Source organism: Engystomops pustulosus, chromosome 9 (assembly GCF_040894005.1).
Source record: "Engystomops pustulosus chromosome 9, aEngPut4.maternal, whole genome shotgun sequence".
In the NCBI taxonomy this organism is placed as follows: Eukaryota; Metazoa; Chordata; class Amphibia; order Anura; family Leptodactylidae; genus Engystomops; species Engystomops pustulosus.
In genome coordinates this window covers 100471789-100490165 of record NC_092419.1, presented here as the reverse complement: position 1 = coordinate 100490165, position 18377 = coordinate 100471789, and the positions used below count along the sequence as shown (strand labels likewise).

General features: G+C 42.1%; 1 protein-coding gene across 1 annotated transcript; it reads left to right on the top strand.

Moving 5' to 3' along the window:
* The first annotated feature begins 11279 nt into the window (after window positions 1-11279).
* LOC140076468 (uncharacterized) lies at window positions 11280-15873 on the top strand. The gene is made up of 3 exons (XM_072122996.1): window positions 11280-11336; window positions 11539-11649; window positions 14521-15873. The coding sequence occupies exons 1-3, from the start codon at window positions 11280-11282 to the stop codon at window positions 15871-15873; spliced, it is 1521 nt and encodes a 506-aa protein (XP_071979097.1).
* The last annotated feature ends 2504 nt before the right edge of the window (window positions 15874-18377 follow it).

Sequence of the window (18377 nt, the reverse complement as noted above, 5' to 3'; positions counted from 1 at the left end):
TCATCTATGCTATGTATTTATATGATTATATTAAAAGATTATGTTACAAACGTATAGCTGTGGTTGGCCCCAAGATCAGATTTTACTGGTGGGCCTAAGGTATCCCAGTCCGATACTGAGCAGATGTCATTTTGCTTAGGGTAAAGGGGCTTACATTTACACAGACTCAATGTTTACTTTTGGAATAGCCCTGTATGGCCCTGTATTGAAAGCCAGAGTGTTTCTTATAGCAGAAGACACAACTATTAAAACTGCAGACCTAGTTAAGGTACTAGAGATTTTACAAGAACCAACATAAGTAGCTAATGTTAATATACACTCACCGGCCACTTTATTAGGTACACCTGTCCAACTGCTCGTTAACACTTAATTTCTAGTCAGCCAATCACATGGCGGCAACTCAGTGCATTTAGGCATGTAGACATGGTCAAGACAATCTCCTGCAGTTCAAACCGAGCATCAGTATGGGGAAGAAAGGTGATTTGAGTGCCTTTGAACGTGGCATGGTTGTTGGTGCCAGAAGGGCTGGTCTGAGTATTTCAGAAACTGCTGATCTACTGGGATTTTCACGCACAACCATCTCTAGGGTTTACAGAGAATGGTCTGAAAAAGAAAAAACATCCAGTGAGCGGCAGTTCTGTGGGCGGAAATGCCTTGTTGATGCCAGAGGTCAGAGGAGAATGGGCAGACTGGTTCGAGCTGATAGAAAGGCAACAGTGACTCAAATCGCCACCCGTTACAACCAAGGTAGGCAGAAGAGCATCTCTGAACACACAGTACGTCGAACTTTGAGGCAGATGGGCTACAGCAGCAGAAGACCACACCGGGTGCCACTCCTTTCAGCTAAGAACAGGAAACTGAGGCTACAATTTGCACAAGCTCATCGAAATTGGACAGTAGAAGATTGGAAAAACGTTGCCTGGTCTGATGAGTCTCGATTTCTGCTGCTACATTCGGATGGTAGGGTCAGAATTTGGCGTCAACAACATGAAAGCATGGATCCATCCTGCCTTGTATCAACGGTTCAGGCTGGTGGTGGTGGTGTCATGGTGTGGGGGATATTTTCTTGGCACTCTTTGGGCCCCTTGGTACCAATTGAGCATCGTTGCAACGCCACAGTCTACCTGAGTATTGTTGTTGACCATGTCCATCCCTTTATGAGCACAATGTACCCTGTAACATCTGATGGCTACTTTCAGCAGGATAATGCACCATGTCATAAAGCTGGAATCATCTCAGACTGGTTTCTTGAACATGACAATGAGGTCATTGGACTCAAATGGCCTCCACAGTCACCAGATCTCAATCCAATAGAGCATCTTTGGGATGTGGTGGAATGGGAGATTCGCATCATGGATGTGCAGCCGACAAATCTGCGGCAACTGTGTGATGCCATCATGTCAATATGGACCAAAATCTCTGAGGAATGCTTCCAGCACCTTGTTGTATCTATGCCATGAAGAATTGAGGCAGTTCTGAAGGCAAAAGGGGGTCCAACCCGTTACTAGCATGGTGTACCTAATAAAGTGGCCGGTGAGTGTAAAGGCACACCTCAAGGTGAACAGAAACTAGAGGGAATGACTTAATAGGTAAAGTAGCCAAGGAAGCTGTCAGGACATCTATACCCTTAGTCACCACCATTTACCTAAGGTCTCATGCCTTGCAAGTCACAAGCTATGGGCCGAGTAACGTTGGAGCCCATCTAACACCGGCAATGGAACAATTGGATGGACAACATTGGATGGGCTGTGGAGGTGCCACACTGGCAGAACCCAAGACCCTTTTATCCTTTTCAAAAATTAAATATATATAAAAATGTCAAAGGTGGGAGTGTATGAGTATGTTTTGGAGTATATTAACTTATTTTCACATTGGCCAGAAGCCTTCCTGGTATCCAAGGCGAATGCTGTATACAGCAGAGGAACGTTTGTCAAAAGGTATTCAGTACCAGAAGTGATAGTGGTACAAGAGAAGTTATGACCAAGATTATGTAAGCTTTAGGGATAGATCGGCCATTTCACACACCATACCATCCACAACATAGCAGGAAGGTTGAGAGGTTGAATGGGACTCTGAAACTAAAATTCTAAAAGATAATGGTGGAGACTGGGAAACCATGGACCGACTGTCCACCATTACCTCCTTTGAGGAAAAAGATTTTACTTTGTTTGGTTCCTAGAGGAGGAATTTGATGGTCCAGGTTAAGCCAGAAGGAAAACTCAGTTGGATTCATGCTAGCCACTGAATTAAACATTTGTTACTTCTATGACTTCTATGCTTGTTGAGACATTTAGTATGGACTAGTACAAGCCACATGAGTATAAGGGAATGACTAATGACTACATTAATGACTACAAATGATTAATGACTACAAACCTCCTTCAAAATGCAGATTTTTCCATGCAGTAGATGTATATAAAAGTTTTTCAAACATTTTTTAAATGGTCCATATGAACTTTCCAAGCAGAATTTTCAGAATCATCTGTATAATTTACATTTTAGAGAATTGCTAATGTATTGTATAGGAAATACTAACAGATATTGAATATTGAATATCCCAGTCTCCCAGAGGTCTTGATTTAGGCCTGAGAGAAGAGAAAGAGGGATAACAGGATAACATGAAAACAAAATACTTCTCCGCCACATTCTTCTTGAGTTTGTTATAGGAGATATTGCAGAGAGCAGCTGAAGAAAGTAAAATACTGAAAGATTATAATTTATAACCTACCATCACACACTCACATGGCAGTATCAAGGTACTTTGTTTTACTGGGAGAATCTCAAAAAATCACCCCCACCACTTCCCGAGATTATTAAAATATATAATTGCACATTGATTTAACCCCTTAAGGACCAGGCCCTTTTTTGTTTTTGCATCTTTATTTTTCACTCCCCACCTTCAAAAATCTATAACTTTTTTATTTTTCCATGTACAGAGCTGTGTGACGGCTTGTTTTCTGCTAAACAAATTGCTCTTCATAGTGATGGAATTTAATATTCCATGCCGCATACTGTGAAGCGGGAAAAAATTCTAAATGCAGTGAAAATGATGAAAAAACACATTTGCACCATTTCTTGTGGGCTTGGATTTTAAGTCTTTCACTGTACGCCCCAAATGACAGGTCTACTTCATTCATTGGGTCAATACGATCACGTGGATACCAAATTTGTATAGGTTTTATAATGTTTTCATACATTTACAAAAATGAAAACCTCCTGTACAAAAAAAAATTCTTCATTTTGCCATCTTCTTACGCTTTTCATACTTTGGTGTACAGAGCTGTGGGTGGTGTCTTTGGTGTCATTTTTTGCGACTTTTGATGAAGTATGGCAGTATATGTGGATTTTGCACACCATCTATTACAATGTGCAAATCGCACATTGTAATAGATAGCCTAAAACATGATAGCCTCAAATCTTTATGTGATCCGAGGCATGTCATAGAGCGCTGCACTAGTAAGCACAGGGAGGAAATGAAAGAATGGAAACAATGGATATTAAGAATGGCAGCTTAAAAATAAGATAAACAATCTCTCATTTTGCTTCATACTGTAAATAATATGAAAAGGACTCCCTTCCTCAAAGGATACATAATATTTAAAGGAAACCTACCATTTGATTTGATGCATTATGAAGCAAACATACCTTGAGAATGCTGTAGCCAGGGCAGCCATCAGGAAATTCGGGGCCCCATACAGCAAAAGTGTCTGGGCCCCAACACACCCCAAAACCGAACAAGCCTCCTGCCCCCCGCAGTGACCTTTCACAAACAGGGTTTGAGGCCTGTTGCTATGACAAGGCACACTCTTCTGGTAGATTGCCAATAGGAGTCATACTATTGAACGTCACGTGCAATTTTTCACATTTTCATAAAAAAAGCTAAATCCTGCTATTGAGGGACCTGCTCAGGTTTCAAGTCACTTTGAGAGGCCTAAATAAAGTAAAACCCCATAAATTACTCCATTATAGAAACTACACCCCTCAACGTACGTAAAACAACTTTTATGAAGTTTGTTAACCCTTTAATTGGTTTACAGGGGTTAAAACAAAATCGGATGCAATTTCGAAATTACATTTTATTTGGCTAAATTAATGTGTTTTTCATAAAATGTACAAATTCTCAGTGGATAAAATTCCAAAACGCTCCTCAAAATTTGATCCCCCATCTCTCCCGCGTATAACAATACCCCATATGTGGTGGTAACCTGCTGTATGGGCACACGCCAGGGCATTGAGGGGGAGCTGCGCCATTCAGAGCAGATTATGCATTGTCACTTTTTATTGGCTATACAATCTTTATTTTTTTGGCAATTTGGACATTTAAGGGCTTATTTTTTGCGACATGAGATGCACTTTACAAATACTTCATTTAAGTGGGTCTATAGCTTTTCGATGAGATTTTATTAACTCTTTAATGTATGGAGGAAAAGAAAATTGTCAATTTGGGGTTTCTTTTTTTTGTATATTTTGGGGGTCGTACACCATACACTAAAAATACTATAATATTTTCATTCTATAGATCACTACGATTACGGTGATACCTCATTTATATAGTTTTTCATTTATTTTTACAATTTTACTGGAGAAAAACTAATACAGAGGAAATCTTATTTGTTTCTGCATCGCCATCTTTTCGGGAACTTAACCTTAATATTTTTTGGTTGACAGAGCTAGTTTAGGGCTTATTTTTTACGTGTTGAGTGTTGTTCTTTCAATTGGTACCATTTTGGGGCACATAACTTTTTTTGATCACTTTTTAGAACATTTTTGTAGAGGGATTTTATGAAAATTTATATTTTTGGCGAGTTTTTCGGGTTTTGTTTTTACGGCGTTCACCGTACGGGTCCAATAATGTTTCTGACTTATTGTACAGATTGTTACGGACGCGGTGATACCAAATATGTGGGGGGTTTTGGTGATTTTCAGGTATTTTTACTTTATTAGATGTGTATAGGGAATGTTTGTGTTTAGGGGACTTTAACTCTATTTAATTAATTATTTTTATTAAAAATTGTGTTTATTCAGTGTTTTTAACTTTTTTTTCTTTACTTTTACAGGTTAGCTTGAACAAGTGATCCACTGATCACTTGTTCAAGCTATTCTTCACCTAATACAGTGTAATACAGATGTATTACACTGTATTATGTGAAACACTGAGCATGCTGCGCATGCTCAGTGTGTCACAGCCGGTTCCTGCCAGGAGGCACGGACCCGGCACCCGGAAGAAGATCGCGCAGCCCCGGGCACCGGCAGTCCCGGGGCTGCGATCAGAGCAGCGGGACCCCCCCGGTAAGCGCCGCGGGGGGGTCCGAATCCTGTTAAATGCCCCTAGCACGCCGCGGTCAGCGCGACCGCGGCGTGTTAGGGGTTAACACCCGCGATCGGAGAAATCTCCGATCGCGGGTGTTAGAGGAGGGTGTCGGCTATAATATATAGCCGACACCCGCAGCTTCTGGCCCCGGCTCCATTCAGGAGCCGGGGCCAGAAGTTTGACGTACTATTACCGCATATTACCCCACCGGCCGGGCCCCCCCCCCCTAGTGTCTTAGAGTCCGGGCCCCATAGGGCAGTACCAGTTGTACTGCCCTATCGGCGGCCCTGGCTGTAGCTACACTGATGCAGGATCATATCTTGGGTAATTCCTGTGCTGAGTGGTTATGCTGATAAAAACAATTACAAAATTATGATAATGAAGCTCTGTCACTTCTATGACTGGTTCAGTGCTTCTTCTAGCACATGAGATATTCACTGCTTCACAGGATGATGTAATCCCTGGGTTGTGCCTGAAGGCAGAATAATTCATTGCTACACCATCCCCCAGCTGCCTTGTATGAGTGATCCAGCTCAGGTTGATTAGTCATGTCTTGACTAAGCTCCATGTTTAATACAAGCTGTGCTGTAATGTGTTTATGTATGCAGCCAGTCAAACTCAGCTTTCCCAAGGTCCTGAATGTTATAATAGCTTTTTCAGCAAAACCACTCAACTCAGGGATAAATCCCCCCCTTCCCCTCCTTTTAAGGCTTCCAAACTTCAATTGTTATTTTCATTATATTTTCAGTAGAACGATGCTATAAAAACTGAAAGGATATAGTGAAGTTCTCCAGCCTTAGTTCTGCGATGAATCAGGTGACTTGACTTGATCTGCTCTTTCAAACTAAATAGTTGGTGTCAGTATATACTGCCAGAGCTCTAGACCTGTGCTCATTAATCATTAGTTCTGTAGAAATGTTTTCATTACACCCACAGTATTAACTTGAAGGTCAGAAGATGTTCTGTATAGATTGCTGATACCTTGCATGAGGGGAGAATGCAAAACAACTTATGTCGTGTACCGATCATGAGCTGAGCTTCAGAAGGAACTGACTTCTTTTGATCCAATAGAACAAAAAAAAAATTGACCCATGAGCCAGATACTGTATCTTCTTTGAAATATGAACTTTTGATTTTAAAGGGAACCTGTCAACTGATTTACCGTATATACTCTAGTATAAGCCGACCCGAGTATAAGCCGAGACCCCTAATTTTACCACCAAAAACTGGGAAAACCTATTGACTCGAGTATAAGCCGAGGGTGGGAAATGGATTGGTCACAGCCCCCCCCCCCCAGTATATAGCCAGACAGCCCCCTATAGTATACAGCCTGCCCCCAGTAGTATACAGCCATCCCAGCCTGTCCCCAGTAGTATACAGCCACCCCAGCCTGCCCCCAGTAGTATACAGCCACCCCAGCCTGCCCCCAGTAGTATACAGCACTGCCCAGCTTGCCCCCAGTAGTATACAGCACTGCCCAGCTTGCCCCCAGTAGTATACAGCACAGCCCAGCCTGCCCCCAGTAGTATACAGCACTGCCCAGCCTGCCCCCAGTAGTATACAGCACAGCCCAGCTTGCCCCCAGTAGTATACAGCACTGCCCAGCCTGCCCCCAGTAGTATACAGCACTGCCCAGCCTGCCCCCAGTAGTATACAGCCCAGCCCAGCCTGCCCCCAGTAGTATACAGCATTGCCCAGCCTGCCCCCAGTAGTATACAGCCCAGACCAGCATTAAAAAAAATAATAAACTTATATACTCACCCTCCGTAGGCCCCGATCTGCTGCGCTGCTCCCCCGATGTCCGCGCGGGTCCTCTTCTGGCTTCCGCGCCCGTCTTCTGTACATCGCGCTGGGCACCGCCATTGCTGAGACAGCAGACTCGTGTATAAGCCTTTTTTGTGCTGAACTCAGCTTATACACGAGTATATACGGTACCCCATAAACCACCCATAATACCTTGTCCTGGCATTTATGTTTTTATCTCCTTCCACAGATGCCACATGCTTTAAAAAAGCACTTTTATTCCAGGCTTTTATATCTGGCACCCCTGCCACCGCTGTCATCTCTCTCTGGCAGTTTGGAGATCATGCGTACTGGTGGAGTGGGCGGAGCGAACGCTGATCAGGGGGTGGGCTTGCCTGACTGCTTGGTGGAGCTTGCCTCCCTCTTTGACTGCAGGTAATCCCTGATGGAGGACTCAATGGTGGCGACATACAATGGAGATTGTAAGCTCTTGTGAACAGGGTCCCCACTTATTGTTTCATGACTATGTTATCACTCTGCAATGTCTTATTTTATTTGTGTATGTTCACCATATAAAGATTTATTATTATTTTAAGTTGAGCCTCTGCCCAACACCTCCTTCAACATGCCATACACCTCCTGCCCATTGGACAGGGTGAAAGAGGGGGCATGAGAAGCAGAGACAGTGGAGACAACAGACAGGAATACATGAGCACTAAACAGCTCGATCAGGACAAACAACACATATTTGGAATGTACATATGTAGGAATAGATATTGCTACATGTGAAACCACCATCCATAACAAATGTCATGATATCAGGAATGTATCTTGGGGGGGAGAATCATTTCCAAAAGTTTCAAAGGTGGGGTTCTCCAAACTATATTTATAAAGTATCTCTGCTTAAGACAAAATGTATCCCGAGCCAAAATGCATCAACAACACCTTCTAGGGCACGCGTTCAAGGAAGCTCTCAAAAATTTAAAGGGCCAGCGCACCGCTAATTGGTGCTGGCCGATCCCAACCGGATCTTTGTGCCTAGAGAAACTGAGAAACTTTTTCATACTTTTTGCTGTGTTTCTGAATTCCCGTTGTGTCTCTGATTCCGTTATTGACTCTGATCCCGTGCTGCCTGTCCTTACCTACCACTCCGATCCTGTGGTGCCTGTCTTGACTTCCTGCCTGTCCCTGACCACGAGTTTGCCTTACGATTCTGTACATCTCCTTGGCGGACAAAGTCGCACCTGTGGAATGACCTGGTGGTACCACGTCGTTTTGCGGTGGGCTCTGGTGAAAACCGGGTACCACTTAGACTCCGGTCCCAGGTGTCGGCTTATGTCATCGTCCACGGTGGTACAGAGGATCCACTACCACTGATCCTGACAATAACCTGGTTCCAATGCAGGGTACTGAATAAAACTCAAGCATCATACCATCACTGAAAGATGAGAGGTAATAAGAATGTGGTCTCTCAGAGAACACTGTTGGTAATAATGGACGACTGTTGTATCCAGATATGTCTGTATAGCGGTAAAACAGTGGTATGTAGGATGGGACACATCAAAATAAGGTAATGTGATACAAGCTGAGATTTCTCTAGAGGATCCTATTATCCTAGCTTCCTCTTCTAGGAAATGGACGTTTCCGTTCAATCCCTTGAAATTTCAGGCTCCTGAGGTCTCCCCTTGATATGACCAATAATGTTTATCTAAGGTTGTATCTTCCTCCCTTCCTTGCACATAGTTTATGGAGGTACGAGCACATACCCATGTGTGTGATTGAGGCGTCTTACAAATTTTAAATTCATTATAATTATAAGAGATCCCTGTGGAAAAGCTTGTGAAGGTTTGGCTTCTGGTCAAATATTCACACACTTTACATTTCACAGTCACTTTACATGAAGTAACTGTGACCATGCATGTCTCCTTGTCCATACTTGGAGGTAGCTCACTGTGCACCAGCCAGGTTTCCAGTTTTCTTTCTCTCCTAAAGGTAATAGAGGGCATTTCAGTGATTCCAGATCAAACATCCGATTCACGTCAAAGTACCCTGCTTATCTAGAGTTTTACATATGACTATTGGTTGGTCATGAAAGGTGAACGCCAATTGGATATGTCCACAACCTTAATGCTGTTTGTGAGTAGCCTCTTTGGAGTAAACTATATAAGAGAGAGCCAATATAAAGGTCTCAAGTTTCTTTTTAATGTACTGTTGCCTCGCGTGACACTGTGGCTTCCAAATGCTATTGGCAAGGGCCTCAGGTGATGGTATTCCTTGTGTATTCATAGCAGGTAGTAGAAGATCGCAATTTGGGGAGTGTTGTATAGATACTTATATTCATCTTCTATAAGGTTTGTTGTGCATGTATCCTTGTGTCATGTGTCATCTCCTCAAGCCAAGTTTGCAACTACTAACCTTGCTAATTTATGCAGTTCCCATTGAGCTTAGTGTTAGCTGTTTGTATCTGTGTAAAGTTAGTACCCCTTGGCTACTGAAAACTTGCAGTTAAAGGGGGTTTGTACAGGATTATACGATGTGGTTTTATTTCTTAATTACAGTGCCAAAACTGTGCTCAAGTTGTGTGTGGTATTGCAGCTTAGCTCCATTCACTCCAGTGGAGATGAGCTACAATACAAGGCAAAAACCTGTGAGCAGGTGTGACAGTGTTGGGACCGTTCTACCTGTATGGCCACCAAACATTTATATATTGGTGGTTTCATCTCCCTGAGGGTGACTTTGAATAGAGTTCTGCTTTATTAGTCAACCTTACAGATGTAAGAAGCCCTTGTGAGATACACTTCCATCAATGGTTTCTTTAAAACATGAGGTTATAAAATAAACCACACACACTATCTAATACCCCTTTACCTCCATAGCTGTGCTCCCGACATCCCCAAACGATCCCTTTCTCTTAAAAGTACAGGCAGTCCCCAGGTTACATACAAGATAGGTTCTGTAGGTTTGTTCTTAAGTTGAATTTGTATGTAAGTCGGAACTGTATATTTTATAATTGTAACCTAAGCCAAAACTTTGTGACAATTGTATTTTAAAAATGTTGGGTTGTCATAAGAACCGGGATTAACAATAAATCTTAATTACAGACACCTGTGATAACTGTTTTCGCTGTTTATTGTAGCCTAGGGCCAAAGTACAGGAAATATCCAGTACTTTATCCAGAGGTCCGTTTGTAACTAGGGGTCGTCTGTAAGTTGGGTGTTCTTAAGTAGGGGACCGCCTGTGTTATCGACAGCCTGTAACTGTGTTGTAGATCGCGTCCATGGCAGGGCACCATTGTATTGATAGCCCGCAGGCGCTTAGCCGTGGGGCTAATGACTGCCTGCAGGTTCAGGCGTGAAAATTTTGCAAGGTTTTCAGCAGGTGCAGCATGGCCCCTTTAAGAAAAGTTTGTTTATACCCCGGGTACATGGTCTATGTGACTGGGGGTGGGCTACAGGTGTGGGTGGTATCTAGGGGTGGGCAAAAGTGATAAAGCAGGCTGCAAGCCTGAGCTCACCCTCTTTCCTGCGGATCTTCCCACCCTCCCTCCCCTATTTGTAATTATATTCAATGTCACAGCTGGCGGTTTTTATATCGGGTATGTGACCTACATGCCCTCTAAAAGGCGGGCTCACGGGTGCCCGGGTTTATTTGTTATATGTTACAATGCTACTCTACGAGTAGGAGTTACTTATTATAAGTTTAATAAAGCTGTGGCCGACTCTCTAGTCGTCATACCACAAAGTTTAAGGTTAATACGTGTCTGTGGTCTTTTTTTGGCTGAGTCAAAAGGGGACATTTGGGTGGGCCTATCTGGGTTTTGGGGAAAGGATATGCAGGCAGTCAAGACTGTAAAGGAGGCTCTCAGGAGTGGGACCCCACTAATCGTAGAGCAATGATATATCCCAGCAATATGGTCACATACAACAAGTTCTAAAGATAATAGAATAGATAAAATACCAAGAATTTAATGTTACGGGCAAACAAGACTATAGATCTCAGCTCAGAAATATCATCGCCAGGGATTCATCCTAACAAAACTGTACGAATTTATGAGGTAAAACTCCTGCCATGTCCACATTATGTGAGGTAATAACGCTTCCTAGTAACATCCAGCAGCCATATCTATTGTGAATAAAGTATGTTCCCATGTACATCATCCAAATACAAATATATGAGGTAATAAGCTGACATATGTATCTGCCATGTCTGTCCGATAACTCGGACCATGACGAAAGGGGACGCGGGGACTACTGAAACTCCTTTAGTAATTACGATTTCTGAGGTAAAAATCCTCTCATATATGAAGTAGATGTAGGACATCAGTGTGATATAACATTATGACCCCAGTATTATACCGCCTGAGGCTACAGACATGTTTTCTCTCCCGTTCTTTTGGTTAGACAATTAGGAAGAAAGACAAAAGACAGGAAGTGATGTCTACTCCTGATACTTCTCACAGTAACACGTGTCCTTTCATCTTACAGAATCATCCTGATTATATCTACAAAACTACTTTATTTGGACAAAGCTTCATGAGTTATCCCCTCCCCACAATCCTAAAGTCAAGTCACCCTGTGCTTATGGCTCCTGGAAAAGTCAGTATGAGGACCAGAAAGGGAGACATTTTCCGGTATCTCCGGGATCAGACCTATTATTGTTCACATTTCCATAAGTAAGAGATCCCTGCCATACTCCCACACCTACAGGTATCACAATCAATAGGAGACAATGGCCCCCTGCGGACTGATCAGATTCATGTTATACATACACTCAGACATGCCCAATGCTCCTCCATCTTAAGCCCCTACATTATATAAAATCTCAAAAATAATTTTTATGAGCCTTTGTAATTTCTCAAAATCTTTGATAGTGGTAATAATAATCATCACTTTCCACACAAAACATTACAGAGCAATAAAATAATCATAAATTGGAATAATAGGATTGAGAACCCTGCTCACAAGAGCTTACAATCTATGAGGAAGGAGGGGCAATACAGGAGGTGGCAGTACTTGTATAATGGCCCGGCCATTCTTTATGAGGTATGGGAATAATTAATGCTAGAGTGGGGGAGAAAACAATAGGGGTTTATGTAAAGTGATGATTGCAGCCTGGAAGTAAAGTAAAGCATCCAGAGAGCTTTACCAGGTCACAGGGGGCAGAGGGGTCTGTCTATAACTAGGGGTTATCTGTAAGTGGGGTGTCCTTAAGTAGGGGACCACCTGTATAAGCATCTGAAAATGACCGCACTATCCCAATTTCAAAGTATTTTTTTACTTTTTCTTTAACATATTTGATCATGTATTCACAATCTCCAAAACATACTGTTAGGTTGTTTAGATTGTGAGCCCCACGAGGACAGGGACCAATTTGGCAACTTATGTGCAGCACTGAGTAATCTGTGTGCGCTATATAAATAAATTATTAGTATTCAAATTATTATTTTGTGTTCTCTCCTCTCCTAATAAGAGCTCAACATAAAAGCTACCCCCCTACACGCCTCTGTCGAAATAAAGACTTTCTTTGTCACAATATATGAATATTTTTCATTATTTTTTTCCATTTTAAAAAACAAGGAATAAAGTAAAATGCCACAGTGTACATAATAAAATACATATTTTTTTAAATTAATTCTGATTACTTTTATTTTCCTATTTCACAATATTGAAGATTTTCCTACAATTAACTTGCATGTGGAAAAATGAACCGAAAGGAAAGAGCAGATCGCTTTAATTAAATTTTCTCACAATAATTTACATGTCTTTTACCCTTCGTTTTCAGGTGACCTTTAGCCCTTTGTCTCCTTTCAATGGTCTCCTTATTTACATATAGACCCTACAGAATGGGGAGGGGGTAGGAGTCCATTGACATGCATCAACCTGGTTGGGCGGGTAACCTGGTCCTGTGTACACTGTAGCCTGATAGTAGAGCTGTGTCAGTGATAAGGGTATGAAGAGAAGACACAACCAGGATCCCCCTCCCTGGATTGTCCTACCAATGTATCTACATGTCCAGATGGACCCGACTACTATGTGACGACTAGTTTTCTACTTTGCTGGAGTCAGACACAGACACTGGAGATCTGAGAGGACCTTGGCACATGTGGAGTAACTTTCATACAGTGGAAAGTCCCAATCTTCATGCTTTAAGCACTGTGTAAGTACTTGTATTTATAGGGGGGCTTCTCTGCCAGTTTCTGCCGAAGAAGAGCTGATATAATTATATCTGTGACTACGCACCTCCACGCCATGTGAGCATGGAGGGCCACAGCCTCTGGTGGAGTGGGCGGGCACAGTGGTGTTCCCGCCCCATGCCGACATACTTTCAAAAAGTTCCGACCTGGCCTAAGCCTCTGGAACGGGGTGGACGTAGCCTTATCATATGATAAATTTCCCCCATAGTCTTTATGTACCATTTGAGGCACATGGGGTAGTATATACTGTAAGAGCGGGACATAGGGACGTCATAGTGTATAGTTATAGGGGCACTGACAGTAATAGTCTATAGAAGTGGGGGTCGAGAGTGTCATACTATTTAAAATACAGGAATGTCATAATATATAAGAATGGGGCAGCGGAGAAGTGACATAGTACAGAAAGAAAACAAAATGTTAAAAAAAAAAAAATTTCGTATAGGAGGGTGGGTCATAGTCACACACACCTGACAAAGTTGTGAAACAGTGTCTTCAGGACTCCAATTTTTATATATTTTTAATACAACAACAGAATGAAGGCTTTACTGGGGCCGCCACTGCCAAAAATGTGCAATTATTCAGGATGTAAGGATTGTTACAGTCCCTATCAGCTCCTGCCATGTTTACACAACCCTAAACAGTTGCAGCTTCCATTCCTTGATAACTGACCCTGTAAAAACTCTGCCTATATATACAATGAGTGAAAAATTATCAAAAATGTCCCATCATGCCATCGTCCCCGGCTCATCAGTAGAAAAAGAAACAATGTACAGGTGGGATTGGTATTGGGAAATAGATATCATAATGGTGGATCCAGAGTTTTCATTATGTATAAAATATCAATATATTTTTATATCACTTTTAGGGAGAAGGGGCGGATTTGAAATTTTAGTTTTTTTATTTTTTAGATATAATTGTGTCTGATCACTCCATATACTACACTGTATTACACTATATGGGAATTTCACTGGCAAACAGTTACAGATCAGGCAATATGATAAGCCTGGAAGTCTGAGAAAAACTCCCAGCTGTCATAGCAAACTGATCACCGCCCCTGATGACCTCTGATCTTTGCTGGCCATATTTAATTGGTTCAGTGCTGCATTGTACAGCAAACACACAGTATGTATGAAGAAGGCCAGCCAATGGTGGCCATAGGTACAACCGTATCTGCACCATGACGTTCAGGAACGTTGGGTACATAAATAGCGATCGATCAGTAGCAAGTCCCATATTGATTCTTCATAATAAACGTTTCCACCTTCTTTTTCAGACATTTACGCTTGACTTTATTTTTGGACATCCACCTACAGAAGACATGAAGTGGGGTTTGTTCTCTTTTACGTTTGGCCTTTTTGGACTAGTTTCTCTTTCATATCACTGTATACCAGGGGACTGGGCAGGAATGAAAGTCTGGAATATTTTAAATTATACAAACACCTTACCAAAGAGCAGTAAAACCTTGGTCATCTCCAGGGACTCCATCACCCCTTTGGAAAACAACAAAACCTTTGTCATATCGGCTTATTATGACGCCAGAGAGTCGAGGACTGTGAGAGTGCTGACCATTAACCATGGTGAAGATGTGAAGGAGTTATATTGTTGGTTTTATTGTAAAGAGAATAGATCGGAATATGGTCCTGTAAAAGCCACTATAGACACCCACTTCCATTGGTTTGGCTTTAGATATGGTCCGGCAGATGTGCTCTGCCCCGAGCCTCGGAGCTGCTCTTCTGAGTACATTTCCATCCACTGGTCCGTCAATAGAAATACAAGTCATGTTCCTGTTTTTGAGATCAGGAACCGGGATCCTCAGCCCTTCTCTGCAAACTTCACAGTCTGTATCTCTACAATGTTCGGAAAACATGACAACGTATTACAGTTTATCCAAGCCCTAGAGATGTATCGTATTCTAGGGGCCCAGAAAGTGGTCATCTACAAGAACAGCTGCAGTGAGGCCATCGGACAAGTTCTTGATCACTACGTCTCAGAAGGATTTGTAGAGATTGTACCTTGGCCAATAGACAGATATCTAAGAACATCTGATGTCTGGCACCAAAGTATGAACCAAGAAAACCAAATTGGATATTATGGACAGCTCCCAGCTCTGAGCGATTGCTTGTACAGAAACATGTACAGAAGCCGATACGTCACCTTCAATGATATAGATGAGATCATCCTGCCGAGACATCACCAAACCTGGCATGACCTAATGAAAGATCTAGAAAAATACTATCCGCGTACGGCTGTTTACATTATAAGAAACCATTACTACCCAAAAACTATCACCGTTCCCGTTTTCCGGACAGCTTTTCCTAAAAGCGTCCCAGGAACCAACATCTTGCAGCTGGTATACTATGAACCACAAAGGCCAAACTTCAGCAACAACCATAAGATGATAGTCAACCCGCGGGAAGTCATTCAGATTTCTGTTCATTATGCATTTAAAACTTATAAGAGAAGTGTTCACGTTCCCTTTTATATCGCAGGCCTTCACCACGGCCGGGCACCAATTGAACCACATCTCCCGTTGACGTCTCTTTATAAAGACACGACCATATGGAAATACAATACTTCTCTTATCACTAATGTTAACAAGGTTTTGAAACAACTGAATTATCACTGATATCCGGGTGACAATAATACAGTTTGCCCAGCTAAACATATGGCCTATAGGAATATTAATTTTGATCTATATGTAAATAGGGTTTTAGGTGCACCATGGGCGGGGCCAGTAGGTCCGGAGCACACTGTGTGGGCGTTGTTGAGCGGTATATGCTTGCAATAGGGAGTGCTTCACCTATAAGGTTTAGTGTAGGCTTTGGAGACATTGGATCTTTTGAACTACAACCTTCAGAGAAAGAAATAGGTCGCGCCAGCAGGAATAGCTCCGCCCTTAGTGCACCAAGAACATAAAAATTTAATTTTACCCAATATGAGAGTTCACTGGGATTATAAATGCCCTTGATGATGCTGCTGTTAATCGTGGATAATTTAGGAGTCTGGTCAACCCCTCTCAGACGGTAAACTTACCTTTAACAACCAGAACCGGGGAGATGCTTGGTTCCTCTTATAGTGACATTTGCTGCTAATAAATACTTTTTTTGTAATAAATGTAAGATTTATGGCATCATAGTGTACAATCTTCCCCATCTTGGCACAACAGCAAAAGACTATATAGATATAGATATATTTATGATGTATCATACGTACAATGGAGTCAATAAATACTTATTTTTACCAATACTGTAATTAATTTGGGGTAATTTCTTAATTTATAATATTTTACACTGTCTTACAGATTCCCTTTGAGCCTAAAAGTTAAAGGTGTTGTCCACTGCCAGTAAATAACGGAAAAATTGTATAACTTTTCATTACACAAAGAATATCAAATAGACTTTGTGTATAAATTCCTTACGGTTTTCCGGATCTCTGTTTGCCGTCATTCTATACGCAGCTTCAATGTGTCTTCCTGTGGATGTCACACAGGTGCACGGCTTGTTATATCCCTGGTCATTTGATGTCACACAGGTGCATGGCTTGTTATATCACAGAGAGTAGTAAGAACTGTGTGTCATAACATGCTGTGCACCTGTGGGACATTACATGACCACTTACATAACGAGCCATGCACCTTTGTAACATCACATGACTGGGGATATAACGAGCAGTGCACCTATGTGACATCCCACGACCAGGGATTTAATGGACCATGCACCTGTGTGACATCACATGAAGAGGGACCGGCAAAAACATTGAAGTTTCCTATAGAATTCCTTAGGAATTCTATTGGAAAACCGTAGAACTTTTCATTACACAAACAATTTACATTTTTTTTTTACTACAAGTGGACAACCCCTTTAAATAAGTTTGCCCTTTGAATGCCTTATACAACCCCCAACCTCTATGTGAAACAGCTTTTCATGTGTGCTGTATATTTTGGAAGGCTATTTAAAAATAATTTAAAAAGTTAGTAAATTTGCACACAGGCAGCGCCTAAGGCGCACCAGGCAGACTAAGATATCTGGTGCTCAATGGTGAATCTTTAGAAAGGATTATTTGAAACAAGATATAAATTGGTTGTAAACATCTATCCTACGAATAGGGGACAGCAATAAAAGAGGACCCGTCACTCTGAAAATGTGCACTAGGAGCTGTTTACTAAGGTAGGAAGCTTTGATAACGCTAAGCAACACCAATACCACTCTCAAAGCGTTGTTCATAAGGGTCCGAGGCGCTGCCTCTGCCCCGGACCGCCCCGCTCGCTTCATAGGGCACCGGCAGTCACCACCCTTAAACCCGCCCCCTCATGAATACACTGGACTGCTTTGAGAGGGGTCCAGCGTTAGTATTGTACATCGCAGCGGTGTTAGTTAGCGTTATCGGAGGTTTCTGATAATGCTAAAAGTATAACACTGCTGCATTTGTTTTAGCACTAGGAGCTGCTTACTTTAGTAAGCAGGCCCTCTTTAAACGTTCAACAACCACTTTAACCCTTTCACGACCCGTGGCGTAATAGCACGTCACGGGTCGGCCGTGGGTGATAGGAGAGGGCTCACGGGCTGAGCCCTCTCCATAGCCGGTAAGTCTTTGCTGCATACTGCCAGCACCGATCGCGGGTGTTTTCCCGCTGATCGCCGCCGGCAAAGCTGCCGCATGGGTGCCGCCATCTTTCCGAGGATCGTAGCTCCCCGTGACGTCATCGGGGAGCGGCGATCCGTCGCCATGGTAGCCTCGGTGCTATCAGCACATTGTAATGTATGAGGAGTAAAATCCCCATATACCGCCATACTGTCGTATGGCAGTATATGATAGGATTGTACAGACAACCTAGGGTTAAAGTACCCTAGGGAGTCTGAAAAATAGTAAAAATAAAAAAAAGTAAAAAAAAAAAAAAAGTTATAATAAAAAACCTAAAAACTCAAATCACCCCCCTTTCCCTAGAACTGATATAAATGTAAATAAACAGTAAAAATCATAAACACATCAGGTATCGACGCGTCCGAAAATGCCCGATCTATCAAAATATATTAACGGTTTTTCAATGCGTTTAACCCCGTAATGGAAAATTGCGCCCAAAGTCGAAAATGGCACTTTTTTGCCATTTAAATTTTTTTTTTCAATTCTATA